This window comes from Pipra filicauda, unplaced genomic scaffold, assembly GCF_003945595.2.
Source record: "Pipra filicauda isolate LSUMZ 115617 unplaced genomic scaffold, ASM394559v2 scaffold95_size2449627_pilon, whole genome shotgun sequence".
Classification (NCBI taxonomy): domain Eukaryota; kingdom Metazoa; phylum Chordata; class Aves; order Passeriformes; family Pipridae; genus Pipra; species Pipra filicauda.
The window spans coordinates 686124-709003 of NW_024105153.1; the positions used below are offsets into that span (position 1 = coordinate 686124).

A 22880-nucleotide genomic window follows, 5' to 3' on the forward strand; every position below is an offset into this window, starting at 1 on the left:
TTTCTTTCAAACTTCTGTGTTGAAATGAAATTAGACAGTTGCAATTACTTTCCTCAGACATCTTATAATAGTTTGCAGTGTTGCAGAAGTTCATGGGCCAGAAGGTGGAAACCACTTCTGGGGAGTTTTGGGGAAAACGAGTTTCTGTAGAGTTCTGCAGAAGTGCCCTGGTCCTGCACCGTGTTCTTTTAGGTGAAAGTGACCATTTATTGTGCAGTACCTGACTGTGATGGAAGGTGTGTTCGGGGCCTCCTTAGACAGTAATCAGAAACCTTTGGTTTATATTTACATTGTGGTGTTTAATGTGGAATTGCCTTTACCCTAAGCCTTTGAGACTAGGGTGATTGCCTTTTTTGGCACATATGGGTTTTCTCGCCTCTGTGTTGGAAGCAAGGAGAATTTTACTGTGCAACGAGAGTGAACACCATGCTAGTTGGTATCCTGGCCTTTTTCTCTGACCTCATTCAATGCAGAGAGAAAACCCCAACAACTGTTGTTTTAATACTAAGTTGTAATCCTGTGTGAGATGCAAGGAGCACTCTATAGTCCCATCTTTTCACCACTCGTGCAATGGGAGCACCAGGAAAGGGGAAACTCCTCCTCTTCTGATCCCAGGGGTCTTGGCTAACAAGAGTTTCTCCACAGTGGTGCAGTTCACGTTTAGCTGGCACGCTGTTTGCTCTGGTGCCAGGCAAATAAAAGGCAGTTCTGTTCTGAAAATAAGATATCTGTTCATATGTAGGATATCTGCATTCTACATAAGCAGGTGTTGTGTAGAGTTTTTTCAGAGACAGGCTTGACACATTGAACTGTGATCAGGAAGTCCATCTGTGTCTGTCTGTCCAATACATAAACAGTAGGAAGCAGGATTCTGCTTTTTCACATCCTTATTTTCAAAAGGGAGATGAAATGGATACAAAACTGAAAGTCCCTTGTTCTGTTCCTTTTGTTTAAACTGTCAGTGGTTCAGCACCTCCAGCTCTGTCATTGCAGCAGGCAGACTTGCTGACCACCGAACAGGGTACAGAACTGTTGCATTGAAGTACATTTTAGTTGCATTTCTGCATGGAATTACATTTCCAATGAGACCAGGAATTTACAAGGTGCTTTATGGCAGGAGACACAGAATTCCAGTTTACTTTTTGTTGCCTTTGTTAAGTGTTGCTCTAAGTTCCCTGAGGCAGCTGAGAGGAGGCACTTTGCCCCACCACATTCCTGCAGTCAGTATGTGATCCCAGTTGATGACTGGGCAGCACTGGAGTCCTGAGTGGTGCCTCTGCAGTCAGTGCATAACACTGTCAGCAGTTTGCCATCCTTCCTCCCTGCCCACCCGGCTCTGCAAGGCTGTCACAGCCTCTCCCTCGCTGCTCTCCAGGTCTCACATCCCCCTTTCAAGACCTGCTCTAGGTTTTCGGTGTATCTCTGCTTCACTTCCACTCTACCAGAAAGCGGGTTGAGGGCAGTTAAAGTCCCTCAGCTCTTCATTCCCAGTCATGTTGTAAAAAGGAAGCACGAAGGCTCCCTCAGCGCCTCCCGCCTGCATTTGCAGTGTGTTGCTCAACACCCAAAGCAATGTGAGGCTGGTCATGGTTTGTAAGCCTTGAACAGATAGTTCCTGGAATGACCCAGGTTCACCAGCAGTGTAACACAGCTGCTGTGTGTCAGTGTCTGCATGGCATTCTGCATTTTTTAAAAAGCTAGGGTGTCAGGGTGCAAGGGAAAGAAATTATTGGCATCCTTTTCACCCCCTTGGTCAGGTGTGTGTCTGTGCTTTGCTCACTTGTTTGTGAAGCTGGAGATTTCTTCTGACTCTTCGTGCAAAGTAAATATTGATTCATGGACTAATGGCATTTGCAGCTCCAGGATATGCCTTTGCCTGACCTGAGGGAGACACTGACGGGGGAAGGGAAGGAAGGCCAAAGGCTTCCTGCTGAGAGTTCCTTTTGGACATTTCATTGAGCAAGTCAGGATTATAATTCGGAAAACAAGTTTTCTGGGTGTGAGAGGACACAATTGAACTGCCTGATTCAGTGCAGAGTTTTTGTCTGATTTCTGAAAGAGGGAAATGTTAAATTGGATGCAATCTACTTGGGATTTCAAAAGGTGAACTGGAAGAGGCTTTTAGAACTACACCTAAGTGCATGGCCTCCTGATGGGTACTGTGATTTTGCAATCACTTTTCTCTCTTCCAAACTGTTTGCTTTTTAATAAAGGAAGAGAATAGAGAGCAGTGGAAACCAGCTGAGAGTGCAGAGGTAGCAGTGGGATTTACTGCATTCAATGTTGCTTCACGTTCATTAAACATAGAGGAAAACAGTTTTTCCAATGCTAGCTTACTGTCAGAAGAGGTGTTGTGTATGCTGTTCTTATGACAGTGGATGAAAATTATTCTAGAAGGAATTGTTGGGCTTGTTCTAGTCCTTCTGATGATGTTTACTAGTGGCTCCTTTGTAGTTGTAAAGTTTTTAGCATACAAAAACATTACTTTGTGAAGTGTTTGTCTTCTGCACAGTCTTTCTGCTAGAGGTATGTTGTTCTTTTTTTATTGGCTTCTTACCTTTTTTAGTTGCTAAAATCAGCAGGGGAATAACACTCTGACAAGGAGTTTCTGTCCCAAAATTAAGATCCTACTGAAAGGCTCCAGACAGCATCATTTCATGCTTAGCACATCCAGGCACTACTGCTGCAGGCTTTGTGGAGATCACGTGGCAAAAGAGGCCAAGCAAGTAAAACATAGGCAGCAGGAGATTGCTATCTGGTGTTTGCCAGAAGCCAGGTAATTGAAATCTGTCATACCACAGCTGTGTGGAAGAGCCAGCATGTCCAAAGGAGGCATAATATTGCCACGTGGAAGTAAATTTGCAGGTCTCCTTTGCAGACATCCATTTCTAAAGGACGCCTGCGCTGGAAAAGAAGCTAACTATAATCTTGCATGGTGTGTATTTGCAACTCCAGCAAAAGTGTTGCGGGTGGAGTGCTTCAAGTGGCTGTACCTGATGTTGACTACACGCTTCCCTTGCAGCCTTCTTTTTCAGGTACACACACTCAGTGTAGCTGTCTTCTAGCAGGCTGGAACCAGAGGTGGTGTGATTATTTTTAGAGTCTGAACACAAAAAATAAATCTGCAAATAACAGGTACCATTAGCATTTTAACAAAAAGTATATTTCTTTCAAAATGTGAGGACTGCCTGTTATGTGGCCAAGATTGCTTCATATAGGAAACTTAAGTTACCTTTAAAAGTGGGAGATGCTTCTTAATGTGTGTGTGGTTTTAGTTTTGGAGTTCTGAGGGTTTGGGAGTTGCCATTAATATTTGTTCGACCTGATGTGTTTTTTCCTTTGTATTTCATACTCTTTCTTGTTCTCAGAAGTGTGTACTGTGCTAATAACCCAGCTAGGAGCTGTAGCAATTTCACACGTGTGGTTTCACAGGCTTTGTGGGAGCCCCTTTTGTTACTTGTCTCCTGGCTAGGAGAGTTCAAGAGTTGCTTTAGGTTTGTATACGTCAGTCAAAGGAAAGAACTTACTGTATACCAGGTATCCTCCTCCGCCTCCTGTCTTGCCCCGGGTGGTGCCTTGCTTAGCCAGGGAACTTTCTTCCTGGTTCCTGTGATGCTGGAAGGGCTGGTGCAGTGGCCTCAGCACCTTCTCTTGGAGACGCCTGTCTCTGTGGGCAGTCCCTGGCACTCTGCCTCCGTGTGCCGCAGCAGGAGCCTTCTCTTGGTGTGATTCTTGCTTCTCTCCCTGCCCTTCTGTACAACCATGCCAGAAGCAAGGTGAGCCTCACACTCTCCTTGGACTCTGTCCCAGATCGGTGCTTGCAGGAACGTTTCTATAGGAACCAGGGGCTGGAAAAACCTGCCCACCAAGTTCAGTGCTCTAATGTCAGGGACAGGAGAGCGAGCAGGCAGCAGGCAGGGGAGTGATCCCCAGCAAGGTGGAGGCCAGCATGCAGTGACGTGGACAAGGAAGGTGTTCCCTCTACTACACCTGTTTTGGGATGAGGAGAAACTCACTCAGCACTCTCCTGCTCTTCCAAACACTGGCCCGGCTCCTCCGTCGCAAGTTGGTTCAGCAGCAATTGCGCACACGATGAAAGTTAATAATGGCCGAGAGGGATTCCTACTCACAGGCTTGAGGCACTGAGGCAATGAGAAGCAATGAGAAGCGTGGCAGATGCTTCACATGGTGACTGCATTCCTAGTAAAAGTAATTGGAAACAGGGTTAACTGGGTTGAGAGAAGGCAGAGTAAAAGGACACTTTGCAGGCTCAGGAGCAGAGCAGTCATGGTTGCAAGGGAATGATAAACCTGAAAAACATCGAAATACGTTCACAGTGATGTTGAAAGGGAAATAGGTACTGTCAGCCAATGTACCTGCTTGGTGGGCATGCTGTGTGCATTCCCATGTAATACGAGTATGCAGATGCTCATTTTGTAATTGTTGTTATGTCTTCAGCTACTGAGAGAAGAGTTAGTGCTAAGGGAACAAATGGGACTAGAGTGATGGGGAGATAAATGTTTACAGAACTGGTGAGTAAGAACTTACCATCCTGTGGACAACATTACTTCTCAGAAATAAAAGCTGGATTTTTTTGTAGTTTCTTTGCTATTCTTTTTGCCCTAAGAGTTGGTGTCAGAAAATCAGAGCATCTGTTGATCCATGTCAGCCTTTCTCAGGCAGAGAACTGTCTAAATCTGGGAGGAGGAAAGCTTATCATTTGTGTTTCCAGACACAGATGTTTTTTATGCTTTTGCAGTGTTGTACAGCCGCTTATCTTGGAGTGCTGTAGCAAGTCGCTTTCAGGCTACAAGTGCTCCCTGGAAAGCTCACTGAGATGCAAAGGCAATGTAACCCTGTACTATTCAGCACTATAAACCAACTTTGACAGGGCTTGCTGGATGAATCCCTCGGGTTCCTACTTTTAGCAGTTTACAGTCATAAGTAGCTTTACTGGAAAGGGGAAGCTGGAAAAGCCATCCCAGATGTGTTAGTTTCTCCCATGTTCTTTCCCAAGGAAGTGCAAGTGACTGATATATCCCAGCACTGGCTTTATCTGCTTGTTAGAGGTGGCTCTTGCCGTCTCCCACACATAAATTGTAAGGTTGATCCTAAAGTCCAGAATCTCTCTCTCTGATTACTGAACTATTCCATTGTTTTCCTGGAAATCCCCATAAAAAAAACCCATAAAAATCTGCTGTTAACTAGTGTCAGGAAAGCAAGAGAGGGGGAGGTACGTGGGCTGTTTAATCATCTGAGCTCTACTGCCTGCTTTAGTTCAGAGGAACCTGGTTCCTGGCTCATTGCAGAGTTACTTGATAGCATCTTGTCCATGGCCACATCCTTCAGAGAGCTGTGTTTCCACACCCCTACACACTTCGCTCCTGTACTTTGTGATGCTGCTACTAAAATCTCTTTTAGGCTTATTGCATCTAATGATACCCCCTTAAACCCTTTTCACTGTTTCTGTCCCTTCTCCATGGTCAGTGTCTTCAGAGACTGATGATGTATGGTGTGGGTTTTTTGTATTGATAATTAAATATAGGACTCGCAATATGTGATGGAAAAGGTCATAAAAATTGTCTTGGTTTTTGACATTCTTTTGATCAGCAATGGTGGTACTGTCACAAGGAATTTGGTAAATGGCAGTGTGCTCTTTCTAGCTGGTCAGTAGGCATGAAATCAAGAGGAAATTCCAGTCTCCGGAATTTATTTTTTGTGGGGGCAGAACTTAAATACTAAGGGATTTAATTTTCATGTGGAGAAGTTGTGAGTGAGGGGTCTCTCTGTCCCCCACCATGTTTTTAGATGCTAATTGAATTCTCTCCTTGCCTTTTCTTTCTAGTAACCGCTGACCTCTTCAAACAGCACTTCTGGACCTGCTGACAGCCTCTGCTACTCAGCCTTACCTAGTGCAATGTCCGGTGAGCAGACAGAAATGGACTCAGTATCTGCTTGTTTGGTTGCTTGCTCTTTCTTCAGCAGAAACTTCATAAAATAAAGTTCCTGGTTCCAAGAGCCATTCTTTATATTAACATGCTGTCTGGTTAAATTGGGAGCAAGGAAACAACCCCACTCTTTGTGACCCAGCTGCCTTTTCACTCAGGGTGAACTCAGTTCCTTCTTTTACCCCAAAGAAGCCTTTTCAGCCATTGAACACAGAGGAAAAAGAACATTGAAATGTAATCTTCTTTCCCCTGTTTTTTATAAGATTTGCTTGGTTCTGTTCTCCTCCCAAGATTTGCCCCAAAGTTGGTGGCTCATTTGGTGATTATGAGAGACTTTACTGTACAATGGTAGCTCCAGGGCAGGCAGAAGGCTGAAGAATAACTGGAGTTCAACTGTGGACTACTGAGATAAGCTTTACTAAAACTAGGTCTTCTCTTTCTTGTAGTGGCCAACTCTCCCACCCCATGCTTTTGTCTAAACCTTCCTTCCTGGTCCAGCTGATTATTTCAGGGCATATAACCCTGAGGGAAACTATACTTCAAAGCCAAGTAAACCTTTGCTTTGGTGATATGAACAATAGAAGACTTGGAACATGTTGATCTGCTTTAAGTGCAAAAGTTGATGTATGCTTGTATTCCAAGGGAGGCTGTTCAGTGGCACTCTACCTGAGATTGGAAGGGTGCTTATCTTGAACACAAAAGTCCAAGATAATAGGCATACTTTCATTGCTGCAACTCTCTATACATGGTCTGACAATATCCCAGCCCTTTTAGAAAAAAAGGTTGCAGTTGAGCATCTTGCTGAAGGCTCTGGTTTTCCATTGTGGTGTCTGAGTGACAGAGTTTCAGTAAGCTCTGGATTGCTGCTGGTGCTGGGGTTGGTGCCTCCATCAGAGGCATTTACTTCTCCATAATAATATTTTTTTGTGGTAATTCCTCTGGCTTGGCACTGATTGCACAGCTTTTCCAATCAGATGAGTGATCATATGATGCCATAGAACTATTTCTCTTTCCTAAAAATCTCTTTCTTAGAGGGAACTCCATTTGGCCTTTCTGCCTCTTTTACTCGGTAATAAGGAACAAAACCATCTGAAATTACTGGCTTCCTTGATGAAGTGGGAGCTGTCTCCCTGTCTAGAGTAGCAGTCACGACAAACTGCAGAATGAGTCCTTCCCTTGCTGAAACAGTTTGTATTAAGTGTGTCTTCCCAAGGGTGTTCTTCCAGGTTTTCACTGCTGTGTTGATCTCTTTCTGTTTAGGCCATCACACTCCCTCTGCTGGGGGTCCCTTCTCAGCACTCACTCCCAGCATTTGGCCTCAGGACATCCTGGCAAAATACACACAGGTATAGTGTGGGGCAGGGAGGGGGTGTTCTCTGGCTGTGCAAAAGTAGAGGGACCCTGGTGGTTTCTGGTGGTCTCTGAAAGCCGCAGGGAAAAGGAGGGAGAGGCACACTTTTCCTCTGGTGCTTTAGTGGTGGGCACTTAAAATTCACATGTTTTGTGGCTGCATCCTGGGTTTTGCAAGAGGATCTTGCAGAGTACAAAGAAACTTGTGTGAATTATTGCTTTGCTGTTTTGCAACTATTGCTCCAGTGTAAAAATGTTGACACTGTCAGGGAGCCTCTGTCATCATCAAGCTACTCTGGATGGCTTGTGTATGGCAGGAAATGCTAGCCTCAAGGCTTGTCAGGTGGGCAGAGGAGGAAGGAAGGAAGCAGCCATGGAATTTCATAACTTATCCACAGTTTGCTGAAGGCAGTTGAGCCCAATGAGGCAGATTAAAGCTTATCGTGGAGCTATGCGGGAAGCACATTTCTGGGGTGCTACCTGGGTTCAGTGCTTCCAAGAGTCCCTACAGGAGGAGCAGGTGGGCTTGCAGGAAAAGGGAGGTATCTGTAGGTTTTCAGTCCTAAAAGAAGCCTAGTTATAACCTCCACTATGTATCCCCCAGTGCCAACTGTGAGCACAGATGAGGAAGGTTGAGATTTGGGTCATGGATCTTAATTTCCTTTGGTGCAAATCCCAGTTTTGCCTGGTGTCTTTCAGAGAAAATCTGAGAGCAACAGGCAGGAGATGTCACAGTGCAGGGAGCTGAATTTGCAGTGTGTGCGCAGAGGTAACAGGAAGGACTGCTGTGCGTTAGCAACGCAGACAGCAGAGACCTCTTTAGCTGGTGTGTGTATTCCTCAGTTCATGAGGAGGGCTCCATGCCCCTCCAAGTGGGGAGTTCTGATCTTGATATGAGGCTGAGCTCAAGTCCTCCTGGAAAAAGGATTGCTAGGAAAATCTGTGCAGGTTTGATGGCAGGGCTTCACAACTTCCGTGGAGAAGTCAACATGCGAATGGTATGCAATATCTGCTCAGCTTGGAATTGTGGTGGGAGGCATTGAAAATTAAAGGGCAAGGGGATCTAAGTGCTCAAAGGGCACAATGCGGACAGTGGTGAGATGGGGCAAAATCCATGTGTCTCTGTTCAGTTATGCAGTGCTAAAGTGGTGAAAGTGTCTGTTTTCCTTCCTCACATCTCCCAGAAAGAAGAATCCGTCGAGCAGCCAGAGTTTCGCTATGATGAATTCGGTTTCCGAGTTGACAAGGAAGGTAAAGCCAGTCCTATCCCTCCCACTTCCGTTGTGTGCAGCCCTTCCTGTGCTTCCAAGTATGTCAGGGTGGCTTTGCAACCATTCTGTACTTGCTCTTGTCTACCCACCTGTCATCATCTTTCTGTATCCTGCTATTGTAATCAAGTGAATTAGATGTGCTGGCCTTATGGGAGTCTGGAGCATAGACTATGCAGAAGTAATTTCCATCCCCTTATGCTTGTGCCATGGGTAAAAGAGAGAAAAGAGGGGTTACCGTTTCCATTAGCAGCTGCATGCTGGGGAAGGGCAACTTTCCCAGTTGACAGTGTTGTGTTCAGTATCATTGTAAGCACTCACAGCAGGCACAATGAAACATTCTGTCTGTTGAAAAACTCGTGGCCAAAATGAGTGGCAACAGTATTCGTTCTGCCCATCCCAGCATCTCAGCAAAGTGTAGGACAAACTGTATGGGTAAACCCCACATCCTAATTTTTCTGCAAGATATGGAGAAAGGCAACCGAATAGGAGGAGATGTGGAGAGCTATTGCAGCTGAGCATTGAACTACAACAGCTGGCTTTTGCAAAGAGGAAGAGAAAGGAGATGTAGGAATTACTTTATGTGCTCTGGAGGATGTTTCCAGGGCTCAGGCCATACAGTGCAAGGGCAGAAGTTGTTCACATGTGTGCTGTGAGTCACCTTAAGTTACAGAGGATCCTCTTTGAAGCCATGACCTGGAGATGAGGACAGGACACAGCGTTTTGGTTTTTTTCCCAGCCAGAAAATTTCACAGACTCGTGCATTATAAAATCAGCAGAAAGATTTGGACCGCATTGTTGAAATGTATTATATGATTAAGGACAAGAGCACCTTACGTCAAACCTGTACTTGTGCTAAAGTGTCTATTTTAGAAAGCCAGCCTTAGGTTAAGGTGCTCTCTCATTTTGAATTTGGAGGTGTCCTTGCTAAAGCTTTTTTGATGATTAAATATCCCCAAAGTTAACATTTTGCACCTCATTACTTCCATGAGCGTATAGCTTCTGCTTTTCACCTCTGAGGCTTGCTACGCTTTTGTCAGCCTGATTTACAGATTCTTATAAAACCCAGCAGGATGGCTGCTGCCGAGGTCTTGTTTAATTCCAGCCACACTGTGCTCTAAATCATGAGTAAGTAGAGACTAGAAGCCTGCTGACACCTTCTTAGTTCTCAAGGTCCCAGTGCTTTTTGTTTATGACCATTAAATTTGCTCCATGGAGAAGGCAGTCAGAAACCAAGCTTTGCCTTTCCATGCTCTGACTGGAAGACGTGAATGTTTTTAATGTGCTTTTTTCAGATGGCCATCCTATTCCCCACTCTGCCTTGTGTTTGTTCTCTCTCCTGTTCCCTGTCTCATTTGTCTCCATTCCTTTCCCTTCCATTTGCTGAAGCAGATGGTGCTGAGCCAAACTCCAGCAAGCTTCTGGGGGTCCCACTGACGGAGGAACCGCAGCAGAGGCTCAAGTGGCAGGCTCATCTGGAATTCACACACAACCATGACGTGGGCGACCTCACCTGGGACAAAATTGAAGTTACCCTACCCCATTCAGACAAGCTGCGCTCCCTGGTGCTAGCTGGCATCCCACATAGCATGAGGCCACAGGTGAGAGTGCTGCCTGTTCTGGGTGGGCGCTCCTGCCTGGAGTAAGAGATAGTGGAGTGAGATCTCTTGGTTGAGAGGCTACCAGCTCACGACTTTCTGTGTTTGTCTGAGTGACTCCTCCTATCTCTGTTCACCCTGTCCCCCCAGCTGTGGATGCGCCTTTCAGGGGCTTTGCAGAAGAAGAGGAACTCAGAGATGTCATATCGGGATATTATAAAAAACAGCTCTAACGATGAAACCATTGCTGCCAAACAGGTGGGAGAAACTTCCTAATGCTGAGTGGGGAGAAGGGCAAGAGCAGCTGTGTGAGAAGGAAGGGGTGTCTGCCTGACACCTGCAGCAGGGACTTGAGAGGACATGTGGTTGAATCCTGCTAAACCTTAATCCTGTGAGGCATATTTCTCCTTTGTTTTGCTGGAGTAGCAACTGTGCAGCTCTGCTTCTTCCTAGGACAGCAGGGAAGGGGTTTGACCCATGCTGCTTGCAGGCTAAAAAACAGTGCTGCAGTTGCGTCTCAGCAAACATCCTGATATTCATTGAGAGAAATGAAGGGTGAAAGGCTGACAGATGCACCTCTGTTGAGGTTGTGGTGGCTGTTTCCAGGGCCTGTCTTTGTTCCCCCAAACACAGTCTCTAAACACTAATAAGACTCTTACAGGGTCTCCTCAGGGTGTTTTCCTTTGATCTCTCCTTTTTGTGGGAGGAGGGAACAGCAAAAGAAACTGAGATCTGCACATGTTCACCTCTCACCAAGAAGAGTCAAAATAGTTGGAAGGAGAAACAGCACTGCTCAAGGGAGATCTGTGGGTTCTTCACCTCTAAGTCCTCATTCACAGATGTGGCCAGATTGTTGATTTTTCTCTGGAATAGGTTTTTCGGGAAGCCTTGCTTGAAATCCAGGCAGGTGAAATTCCCAACTAGTGTGCTTACTATTGTCAGTGGTGAAACTAGGGCCTGAGTTTAGACGAGTATTTCTTGGGAGTCAGCAAGTCACTGTCTGCACTGGCATTTTCCCTCTTGTCAGTGAAGGTTGTTAAACTGACTCAGGTACTCGGACAGGGCCACCTTCTTCAGTGCCTGAGGATGGGTGTGGGAGGCAGAGTTCCCTGAAGCAGGGGGCCATGGGGAAGTGCAGATAGCAGAAGGCAGTTGTTCAGGTGCTGCAAGCTGACTCTGTCCTTGTTTATGGCTGACAGATTGAAAAGGACTTGCTACGCACAATGCCCAGCAATGCCTGCTTCTCCAACATGAACAGTATCGGAGTGCCAAGGCTACGCAGGATACTACGGGGACTTGCCTGGCTCTACCCAGAGATTGGATATTGTCAGGGCACTGGCATGGTAACCTGCTTTCAGAGTGTCTTTGTAATAGGGATCAATGTGTCTGTGGTCGCAACAGCAGAGCGAATGATTTGAGGTAGTGCTGCCAGATACTGTGGTCTCCACATGAGCTGAAGAGAAATCCCTTCCACATGGAATACTTTTCCTAGGAAAGGGAGAGCAGAGTAGCACCACATATCCAAAGATACTGAAGAATTCAGTCTGTCTGTTGGGGAGGGTGCAGGCAGTACACTGAGGAGAAATCCCTTCAGTGGAGGCTGCAGGAATGCTGCTGCAGAAGGAAGATTTTTGTCACCTAGATACTGGTCCATCTGTCCACGTGAGAAAGTGGGGAAAGAGTTCTATTCCTCTTAGGACGTGCAGTTGTTCTTCCTTCAAAATCCTAGGTGGCTGCTTCTCTGCTGCTCTTCTTGGAGGAGGAAGATGCCTTCTGGATGATGTGTGCTATCATTGAGGAATTGGTTCCTGCCTCCTACTTCAGTACCACTCTCATGGGCGTGCAGACAGACCAGCGTGTCCTGCGGCAGCTCATCGTGCAGTACTTGCCTCGCCTGGACAAGCTGCTTCAGGAGCATGACATTGGTAAAAGTGTGCCCTAGAAACTGTAGCTTTTCTTGCCAGGATGACATGCAGACAAAGACTGTTATTCTTTTTTCACAAAGGGAGAGCAATAGAGAGAGGAGCAAGCCTCTTGACCCTGGAGGCAGTGAATGGAGGACAGCCCTTAGAAGAGTCCATCTTCACTGGTTGACTGACTTCTTCTGTTGTGATTATTTTCCATGTTTTTATTCACAGAGCTCTCCTTGATCACCTTGCACTGGTTCCTCACCTCTTTTGCTAGTGTTGTCCACATCAAGCTGCTGCTGCGTATTTGGGACCTCTTCTTCTACGAGGGCTCTCTGGTGCTGTTCCAAGTCACTTTGGGCATGCTAAGTATGAAGGTGATTCCCCACTCCTCTTCCTCCTTTATAGTACTTCAATGTTTAATTCTGAGATTTAGGGGCAAGAAGGTTTAGTATCCATTTGCTGTATGTGATTTGGGAGTGTGCTAGGGAAGATGTCTTCCTGCTGCCTTCGGAACTGGAGGCTGTGAAAAACTTCTAAGGCACTTTGCGGAAATTAGTAATTGCTGTTTCCTGTGCATACATCATTTGTTGCCCCATAATTAAACCTCATCAGCTGCCCCTCTCTATTCAGTCTAGATCCCAACCTGAGGGTGCATCTTACCTAAACCAAGATACCCCTCGATTTTGCACAATCTGTGAGGAGAGAGAGAAAGCCAAATTTGTGGTCATCTGAGAAGCTTTGTATGGCACTATTGAATGCTCTAAGAGATGAGCATTTTTCTGACTGCATTTGATTTGACTGACCTATATTTAACTGCTTGATCTTTTCCTTTTTATGTGGGAAACAATTTGGTGTTCAGTTTTCTGTGTGAAGGACAAGGGAGATCCTGCTGGGAGTAAGGGGAAGGTGGAGCACAGTTTGACATGGTAGATGCTCTGTAGTGTGTGAGACTGAACAACTTCCATTCTTTTATCTCTAGCAAGATCCCTGCTGCGCGCAGTCCTAGTGGTTGGTGCCAAATAGGTTTGGTTTGGTTTTTCCTTGCCGATTTGATTTAATTTCAAGGATGAATGCTGTGATTCAAAAAAATGCCAGCTAGAATTCTGGGAGGAGGGTGCAATAGAGCAGTAAAAGATGTTATCCCCCTCTCAAAAGTATCTTGGACTTTTTCTACTGAAGTTTTTTTTATGAAATTGTCTAGTTGTACCTGCCCAAGGTGTACACTGAAAGTAAAACTGCATCTAGCAGCCTCAAGAGCCCAGCTGTCGTGTTCACTGCTCAGTGTGGCAAAAAATCACTGTGTTGTTGCAGGAGGATGAGCTAATCCAGTCGGAGAATTCTGCCTCCATCTTCAACACGCTCTCAGACATCCCCAGTCAGATTGAAGACGCAGATGTGTTGCTGCGGGAGGCCATGCGCGTGGCTGGCTCGCTGACAGACGTGGCAGTGGAGACCCAGCGCCGCAAACACTTGGCCTACCTCATTGCTGAGCAAGGGCAGCTGCTCAACTCCAGCACCACCGTCAACAATTTATCCAAAGTGAGTGCACAGAGTCCCACCTGCCTCTGCTGCTCTGCTTTTACCATTCCCTTACATATTCCCGCCCTGTTTCTGTTTGCAAGCAAGAGGTCCTCCTGTTTGAGAGGATTTTTGGCTCCAGGGTAATTTTGTCATCTGTTGGAGAAAAGGTATTGGGAAGTTGGAGGACAGTCTATACTAATGAAATGCTGCCAGATCTGTCCTGGTTGATAAATCCCCAGATGAAAGAGGTATTGGCATTGATTGTAATTATCATTAATGAGAGTTATGATGAAATGTAACATATTTCATTAATGGAAACTGAAAGAAACAACATATGTTTTTGGCAGAATTTGCTTGAAGCACACAGAGAGTAGGAACTGGATTTAATCCATTAGTAAGAAACTGGTACAGTAAAATAATCTTGGAATGTAGAGTCAGAAAACAGCAGCAACTGCCTTTGAGAAGCTGAATAAAAAATGTAACTGTGTTTAATCTTGGACTAAAATCTACAGTTGCAGACAAGACACTTGCAATTCTAAAATATAATAGTTATCCACTTGGAAATTTATATACAATTACATGTGTAGCTGCTTTTGGCAACAAATTAAATTATTCACGTGAGTTGTGGTTGATTCTCAAACTTCAATTATGCTTTCATAATAATTAAGCTATAAATAACCTGTTGCACATGGAACAGGTCAAGCAGTGGAGCTGATTCATTGCGTTAGGACTAGAACAACTCCTGTTGAAAACTGCCAGTTCACTTGCCTGCCCCTTCTAATGGTAGCTGTCAGGACCCCTTACCCAGAGCTGACCAGTGTGGAGGGTTGCTTTATTTAATTTCTGAAATCTCTCCTAATGTGTGCTCTTTGTTTTCTCGCTTCCGTTCTCTCAGATTGTGCGGCGCAGGACTCAGCGCAGGAAATCTGGCATCACCTCTCTGCTTTTCGGTAAGGACAACCCTGTGCCCTTCACGTGCTGTTGATGGCTGTTGCAGCCTAGGAAGGAGGGAAGTGAGCAAAGCAGAGAGAGAAGGGAGCCAGAACTGAAGGATGAGAGGGAAGAAGTGCAGTTTACTACTTGATTGCTTTGATCTGAGCTCAGAAAGGAAATTTTAGTTTAGACTGTTAGTCCATGAATGGTGAGCAACAACAGGTGCAGCTCAGCCCAGCTGTAATGTCCTTGCACTGACCAACAGGGCAAACACATTCTCTGGCAGACCATATGCAGTCCACAGGCTGGATGTGGTACTTTCCTGATGTTACTCTGCTTGGTTCAAGAACATCTCTGAAGATCTGAGACAGGGCAGGATGTCCAGTGCATCACCCATCAAAATTTATAAATGCAAATGTCATTGTTTCCCCTTACTTACTCTGAGAGTTCAGTGCTGTGAACACTTTTGAGTCTTTATGAGCTAAGCCAAAATATGTCCAGAAAGCACACAGCCAGAATAGGTTTTTCATGGTTTTAACACTAACTTATTTCTTTGACTCTGTTAGAGCCCCTTCTACTGTAAGCCTTACTGTCATCACCATCCTTGCAACTGGTTAGCTTTCTTGAAGTTGCCACATGTCACCCCAGGAATTTTTTTCCTGGAGGAAGACAACATACTAAGTTTACAGGTTTCAAACAGTGTTCCTGTTGTGGTTGAAATGGCCTGAATAAATCTGTGTTTTACTGGTCTTTCCAGAGAACAGCTTTTCTGATGTTCTCTATGCTTCCACATAGAGCATTACTGAGAAAAATTCTAGTAGAATAACTAATGAAGCTGTAAAGTCAAGAATGCAGAAGTGAAGAAATGCAGGAAAGTTGCTTAAGCGACCTAAACTCAGAGCCCTTGTATATAATGTTATCCTACAGTCAGTACAGACTGAACTGGCAGGGAACTTGGCTGCCACATGCATCTTTCTTGTGTCTCAGACAGTCTCCTTTACTATGTTTGAGTCATTTTATGACAGTGATAGTGAGTTATACACATGCACAAAGATAAAGTTTAAGTTCAAGCTCCAAAATATATCAGTGGTAGAATCGAGATGATTGATAGTGTTTTCTCATTTTAGTGGGGTTTCTGTACAGTGACTGTCATGTTTTTTACTTAACAATATTCTTCGTATTTGAAATGTTGGTTAAAAACAAGAAGTTGACAAGAATGGAGAACTTCAGCCCAAGTGAGAAGAAGGAAAGGTTGGATGTGATAAGTTCACCTTATACTGGGAACTGACAACTGAGCAGTGGAAAGTCTTCTGCTTGTGATAGTTACTGTGTAGAACTGGTACTTAGTTTGGGAGGGAATAAGAACTCACCCAGAGCTTAAATTCTTCTTCCTTAGAGTGAATGCAGATGTAGTAGTAACTTGGACAGGAGTCACAGAAGCCCAGGAGCATTGTTTAGAAGAGACCTCTCGCTGTCTGTGTTCCAGCCTCTTCTGCTCAAAGCCAGACTTTTGCTCCCGCTAGATCAGGTCAGCCAGGGCTTTCTCTAGTTGAGATTCAGGGAGTTGAACCAGATTTCCAATGACGGAATAAAAAGAAACAATGAAAAGTAATTTGATGGAGAGCAAAATGTTCATGTTGTCCTTTTCCTGTTGGATGGGTGCTGCAACAAGGGAATGCAGAAGAGTCCTCCTCTGCTCAGCTGTGCAGCTAGTCAGTCTTCACAGGCTCAAAGTAGAGCTTCCTCATATGTGGCTGATCACGCACTGGTTTCCTGTTTGGAAATGTAGGTGCAGTCATGTTGAGTGCAGTGAGGTGAATCTGGTAGAAACACCAGTTGCTTTCCTCTGTACAGTCTACCTTCTAAGATGGGATAATGCTTCCCATGTCTTCTGCTTGTGTTTTGGGGGGATTGATCTGAATGCAGAGGGAAGAGCATGGTATTTTGGCCAGATGGGACTGAATGATGACAGAAAGAATCGGTGATCTATGTAAATGAGGGCAGCCCACAGAGCTAGTGCAGCTGTGGTTGGGTTTCTTCTTTAGTCGCATTCTATTTTAATCACACGAATTTTCTGGGAATCCCCAATGTCTACCTGATAACCTATCTATTTACAATCTTTGTGTCTCTGAATCTGTAGTGAGAGTTCATGCACGCTCTGTTTCCTGCCCCCGACCACAGAGGAGGAGATTTTGTTAGTTTTTTGTTGATTAGACTGCGAGTAACTATGGCCTACAGTTTTTTTTAGTCTAGAAGCAAGGTTCAGTTTTCTCTTAAGATTTGTGTGTCTGATTCTCCAATCATTTAATTTAGCAAACAAAAAACAATTATAAAAATAATTTTAAACCTAATTTTGTGCTTCTATTTACGTTTCTAAAGTTTGGGTCCTTTCAATTAGGATCACATGATTAAAAGATATTTAGTCACTTTTCAATAAGCAGAAACTTAATGTGTTAAGCTGTTGCAGTAGCTGTACAGCTCAGACCACGCTTTATTTGTATTGTTTTCTGCAATGCTGTTAAAAGATAAGCAGAGTACTAATTTGCTAGCCAGTTATTTACTTGGGTCCTGAGTAGAAGCTGTGTTTGTATAAACATTGGAGTTCAGTGAAAAATTCATTGTTTTAAATGTTGATTTTGTTAATCAAGCTACCACATCTTCACTATATTATAGAGAGAGGAAAAATATATGACAAAGATGTATGAAAATACATTTTGAATTTAAAACAAACTGATTTTTTTTAGAAAAAGAAACAAATGATTCATTGTTCCCAAACATCATGTACCCAGTATTTCTGGCATTCAGATACATTAACTGTCTAAAGAATCCATGCCATTAGATATCTTTTTGCATAAAGTAATAGAGATAGGCTGTAAAAACTCCTGGGTGAATTATCAACTTTTACTTTGTCCTTATGACTGTTTCTATACAATCCAAACCTTTGAAATCTGGCTCTTAGGGAGGTTGAGGTCTTAAGCAGGTGGTGACTTTTCTCTTGTGGCTCTGGCTTCTAGACTGGCACAGGAAAATGGGCTGTCATGGTTTTTCAAATCTCTTTCAAGACTCGGTGAAGAATATGCTCTCATCCAGTGAGTTATACAAATATCAGAAGTAGTTCAACCAACAGGTGATTCAGTTTCAAGTGACTTTCAGTTGGAGAGGATTATTGCAAGTTCCCCAGTTTTGTGTCCCACCATTCAGCCAACTATATATTGTAGACACTTCTTTGAAGTAGTACCTTGGTATGAGTTTCCCAGGCAGACCAAAAATGACATCTTTGAGTTCCATATGTGGTTTGAAATATCATATCCTTAACATTTGATCCAGTCAAATTGGTATTTGCTATTTACATTATTGAATAGATTGGCAGTATCTGATGTCAGGCTTTTCTGATTTCTGCAGAATCAATGATTTCTAATGTTAACAAAAAATAAACACCTTGTACCTGATTTCCTTTCCTCGCCTTCTCTTTTGCTGCATGGGCTCCACCAGGGGATGATGATCTGGAGGCACTGAAAGCCAAGAACATCAAGCAGACGGAGCTGGTGGCTGATCTGCGTGAGGCCATTCTCCAGGTGGCACGGCACTTCCAGTGTGTGGATCCCAAGAACTGCAGCATTGTGAGTGGAAACAGCTAGATATGCACTGCTGTGTGATCCAGGCATGAGTGTTGAGTGTCCACCACAGGACAGGACTGTTCAAATGCTCCTGAAATGTGGGCTTGAGAAGGAACATGCCGGGTGTAACGGGTAGAGGGTGAGGCTTGCTTAACCCATCCCTGGTGGAGGAAGGCTGTGCTGGGATGTTGTCTGCTGGCTAGGAGCAGGAAAAGGTGTGGGAACAGCGGCATGCAAACTTTGGCAGATCAGCTGGGAGTCACCTGTTGCTATTCATTCCTCTCTGCTCTCATCTACATGTGTGCTAGGATCTGACTCCAGACTACAGCATGGAGAGCCACCAGCGGGACCACGAGAACTACGTGGCCTGTTCTCGCAACCGCCGCCGGCGAGCCAAGGCACTGCTGGACTTTGAGCGCCACGATGACGATGAGCTGGGCTTCCGCAAGAACGACATCATCACGGTGCGTCAGCCTGTGAGACAGGGACCAGGGCAGGACCACGCAGACCCAGATTGTTTGGGACACTGCACTACCTCTTCTGCAGGGAAAGAAGGGAGGAGATAAACTCAGAGCCCAGTTAGGAGCCCAAGAGAAGCAGCTGGTGTTTTGGGGGCTGCCTGGGGGTGAGGCAGTGTGTTCCTGTGAGTGTTGTCTTGTGGGTCATTCTCACTGCCACCACAAAGTCCCTTTCCTGGCTGTCAGAGCTGTGCAAAAGGCGAATTTGATCCAACACAAGTCCTGGTTTAACACTGTGCACGGAGCTGTGGTAAGACTGTAAAAGCATCCATTTGCATTTTAGCTGTGGGTGTCCCATCTGAAACTGGGGAGAACAGGGGTAACGTTGTGTTTGCAGTAGCTTTGTGCCTTTGAAGGCCCCAAGCCACATGAGAAGAGAGTGTTGAAAAAACAGTTGAGAAGAAAGCAGTTTGTCATTGTGGACACACAGCTGGGCAGCTGTAGCCCTCCTGCCACTGCACTCTCTTCAACTGATTTCCTCTCCCTGTTTTTCAGATCATTTCCCAGAAGGATGAGCACTGTTGGGTGGGAGAGCTGAATGGACTGAGAGGTGAGAACAGGATGGGTTGCACTGGGGAAAGTGGGGCCCGGATGCAGAGCATCCATTCATCCACAGCAGCTGCTCTCATACATTTGCAGCAAAGGCTCTGTCAGGTACCCAGAGTATCTGCCAGGGACAGAAGAAATGCTAAAGCAGGGTATGAGAGCAGTGACCTGGTTACTTCTTGCAAATAGCAAGTTTAGGCTCCATTCTTCTGGCACAGGGTGTTTGGATGCATGTCATCACTGCTGCATGTAGACAGTGTCCTGTAATTGGTTTCCTCATGCAGTTGCCTTAAATATTGTATTTTGAGGCTGCTCACTTCCTTCTTTGGGGTTGGGCCCTGTGAACTCTGATTTATTCTCAGCTCCCACTGGGCTCTCTGTAGGGATTTCTCAGTGTCTTTGTCAGGCTTATCTCTTTGTCCTCTCTTTGTAGGTTGGTTTCCTGCAAAATTTGTGGAAATCTTGGATGAGCGGAGTAAAGAGGTAATTAAAAAAAAAACAGAACTACAAAAAACTCCCCACATTAAAATAAAGAGTTATGTTGTAACTGAAAAAAATACAGATGAAGGGAGCCATGTATTTCCCTCCTTCGGTCTGTTTGCTCTTTCTGGCTATTGAGCGCTTTGTGGTGTGATGGGGCAGGTTATTTTCCTGAGCCTGTTTGCTCAACTTCCTCATGCTGACCAAGCGGAGAATGAGGGCCCCAGAGGGTGCCAGGGCAGCCAGTGTGGGATGCCTGGGGTTGCAAAGACCCTAGAGATGAAACTCAAGAAAGCTGAGAAGGCAGCAAGCAGGTAGGCAGGAAGATTCTGTGGGTAGTGTTTCTGTCTTCTCTCTGCTGCTTGTGTTCTTTTCCTCCTTTGAAGTTGTGCCTGTGCTCATGCTTTGTGGCCATGACAGTGAATTCTCCCCAAACAGCTGTGCCCAAGGGGGCATTCTGTCTCACTTCCTCTCACAGCTGGCAATGGTGAGATACCACCTATCGAGAACAGATGCGTCAATATGTCCCCAAGGCTGAGGTAATGTGTAGGAGACAGACATCATCAGCTGTTGACCTAAGCAATTTTCAGGGGAAATGGAGAAGGCCCTGTTCTCCCTCTTCTCCTCAGCATTTGGAATGTGAGGAAGAGCTCAAAGGCTGACCCGAAGCCCCACTTGCTTCCTCCCCCCCCTCAGGGCTGGTTCCTTGGATGCAAATCACCTCTCTGTGTATAAACATGCTCTGTACTGCTGAGCGTTTCTCCTCCTAACTGTGGAAACAGAGAGGATCCCACTCATAGGATTGTTAACACAATATCCCCCCTGACCTGGAAATTCCTGTCTGTCCCTATTCGTCTTGACATTTAGCAGTTTACAGAGTCCCAGAGACCCTCAGTGCAAGTCCCTCTCCATACCTTAGCTCAGTCAGTGTCACACCAAACCACAGAAGTTCCAACATGCTGAACACTGCCACGATGGTGCTGGGATCACCTGTGTGGTCTCCTGGGGACCACCAAAGGACAAAGGTCCTGGTGTCCCAGCAGATCTCCAAGCAACAGCACAGAACATGGTGCCTTATGCAAGCACATAAGGGGTAAAGGAGGTGGGGGCTGGCTGGCACCTGGCAGTGGAATTGATCTGTGCAGTGAAGGTGTAGGTGAGTGGACCACCTCCATGCTCTGCCCCCTCACCAGTATGCTGAGAGCTGGCTCTTCGTGTTCCTCAGTACTCCATTGCTGGAGATGACTCAGTCACGGAAGGAGTGACCGACTTGGTGCGAGGAACGCTTTGTCCAGCCTTGAAGTCCATATTTGAACATGGATTGAAGAAGCCATCTCTGCTGGGAGGGCCCTGCCACCCTTGGCTGTTCATTGAAGAGGTGAGATGTCCCAGTTTCTTTTGTGGGGCAGTGTTGCCAGAGGGCTGAGGTGAGGGGGTTGTAGGGCAGTGTGCTGACTGTCCCTCTGCTCCTCTAGGCTGCAAGCCGCGAAGTGGAACGGGACTTTGACTCTGTGTATTCTCGCCTTGTGCTCTGCAAGACTTACAGGTAAGGCCACTTCAGTCACACCAAGTGGATGGGTCTATGCCCTGCCCCTGCCTGCTCATCAAACTGATGCTGCTCTGCACCTTGGGAAAGGTCATGGTCTGCCTCATCTTCCTGCGGTTGTGGTTGTGCCTGTGCTGACTTGGGGCCAGCAGTGGCTCTTGTTCCCTTCCCTGAGCTCCTGTGTTTGCATCTGGATCTGTATCTTGCTCCCTGGGCAAGGGAGCAGAGGCCCTGTGGGCTCAGCAGTAGCAAGAGAGCTGTTGTGATATGAAGCAGGAAAGGCCTGTGTGTGCCCAGGGTGGTTCTGGGGTTAGCTAAGTCTCTGCTGTGATCTTTACAGGCTTGATGAAGATGGCAAAGTCCTCACTCCAGAGGAGCTGCTTTACCGGGTGAGTGCTGCCCTGAGCCCACTCAGCCCAGCTCCTACTTGCAGGAAATTTCCTGTGGAGGCTGCTGGGGGGAGATGCTCGAGAATATCACAAACTTTCTCAGCTCCTCTGGTGCTAGCAGGTGGCACTGGTGAGGGTGGGAGCTCCAGAGAGGGCAGAGTATAGCTGTGTTGCTGAAATGGCTGCCCAGTGGTAACCACATCTTCCCTCCCTGCAGGCAGTTCAGGCTGTGAACATGACACACGATGCTGCACATGCACAGATGGACGTGAAGCTTCGTTCTCTCATCTGTGTTGGACTCAAGTGAGTCATCTGGCCATTGTGGGTGCAAGGAGCTTGGGAAGGGACACAATGGGCTTAAGGGCAGCAGTGGTTTCAATCTACCTTTGGCCACAGTGTCTTTTTCCCCCCTCTCACTGCAGCCACTGAGTGGGACTTGCTCCTTATTCACTGTGCTGGCCTGAATCCTAGCTGGAAGAAGTAGTTCCTTTTGCATGGAGTGGCTCACACAAGTTTACTGGGTTATCCTGTTCCCACTGGGGACAGGACTGGGGTCAAGGCTTGGGCTGAAAATAGACAATCCCAGAGGGATGTGGGTTCTTTCCCTGGTTTCAGCTGAGTAACATGCCTCTACCCCATTGCTGCAGTGAGCAGGTGCTGCATTTGTGGCTGGAGGTGCTGTGCTCAAGCCTGCAGACCGTGGAGAAGTGGTTCCATCCCTGGTCATTCCTGCGCAGTCCCGGCTGGGTGCAGATCAAATGTGAGCTGAGGTAAGTGTCCCTATGGGCAGGGTCTGGAATGGATTTCCTTCTCTGCAGGAGGTGGCCCTTGCTGTGGCTGGGTTTGGGCCCTCTCCAGTGTGTCACAGCATGGGCTGCCCAGAAATTTCCTACTGTGTGCTGAGGCAGCAGCAGCTCTCTAGATGGTTTAATACAAGGTACTGTGCCTGCCTGATCCAAGAGCAGAGCTTGGCTGCTGGGGACCTGTTGTGACAAGCATGTAACCTTTGCCTGGCAGTAACCTCCTGCTGTGTCCTGCAACTGCTCTGATGGAGAGACTGCCTTTTCCACCCTATGTCCTCTGCCAGCCACCGTAAGTCCAAGCAGGGAACAGGGAATGTGCTAGGAAGACAGTCGGACTGTCATTGGCTGAGAAGGACTCGGTCATCGACTGACTCCCTGGTTAAGCAAGGGAGTGATGTCAGGGGCTGGAAGCAGCTTTAGTGCCCGAGCTCACACAAAGCACATCAGTTGGAG

The 22880-nt window shown here is 46.1% G+C and overlaps 1 protein-coding gene across 2 annotated transcripts in view; it reads left to right on the forward strand.

The window, feature by feature from the left end:
• Window positions 1–22880, forward strand: part of SGSM3 (small G protein signaling modulator 3) — a 29196-nt gene that overhangs the window by 3810 nt on the left and 2506 nt on the right. For both annotated transcript variants that reach the window (XM_039391423.1, XM_039391422.1), the window contains 19 exons: window positions 5846–5924; window positions 7209–7294; window positions 8483–8549; window positions 9959–10167; window positions 10315–10422; window positions 11364–11507; window positions 11894–12089; window positions 12303–12448; window positions 13386–13613; window positions 14491–14545; window positions 18021–18148; window positions 18454–18609; window positions 19159–19213; window positions 19643–19692; window positions 20915–21067; window positions 21165–21235; window positions 21576–21624; window positions 21842–21927; window positions 22272–22394. In XM_039391423.1, the coding sequence (XP_039247357.1) occupies window positions 5918–5924; window positions 7209–7294; window positions 8483–8549; window positions 9959–10167; window positions 10315–10422; window positions 11364–11507; window positions 11894–12089; window positions 12303–12448; window positions 13386–13613; window positions 14491–14545; window positions 18021–18148; window positions 18454–18609; window positions 19159–19213; window positions 19643–19692; window positions 20915–21067; window positions 21165–21235; window positions 21576–21624; window positions 21842–21927; window positions 22272–22394 (2117 nt within the window). In that variant the 5' untranslated portion in view covers window positions 5846–5917. The remainder of the gene's footprint in view (window positions 1–5845; window positions 5925–7208; window positions 7295–8482; window positions 8550–9958; window positions 10168–10314; window positions 10423–11363; window positions 11508–11893; window positions 12090–12302; window positions 12449–13385; window positions 13614–14490; window positions 14546–18020; window positions 18149–18453; window positions 18610–19158; window positions 19214–19642; window positions 19693–20914; window positions 21068–21164; window positions 21236–21575; window positions 21625–21841; window positions 21928–22271; window positions 22395–22880) is intronic.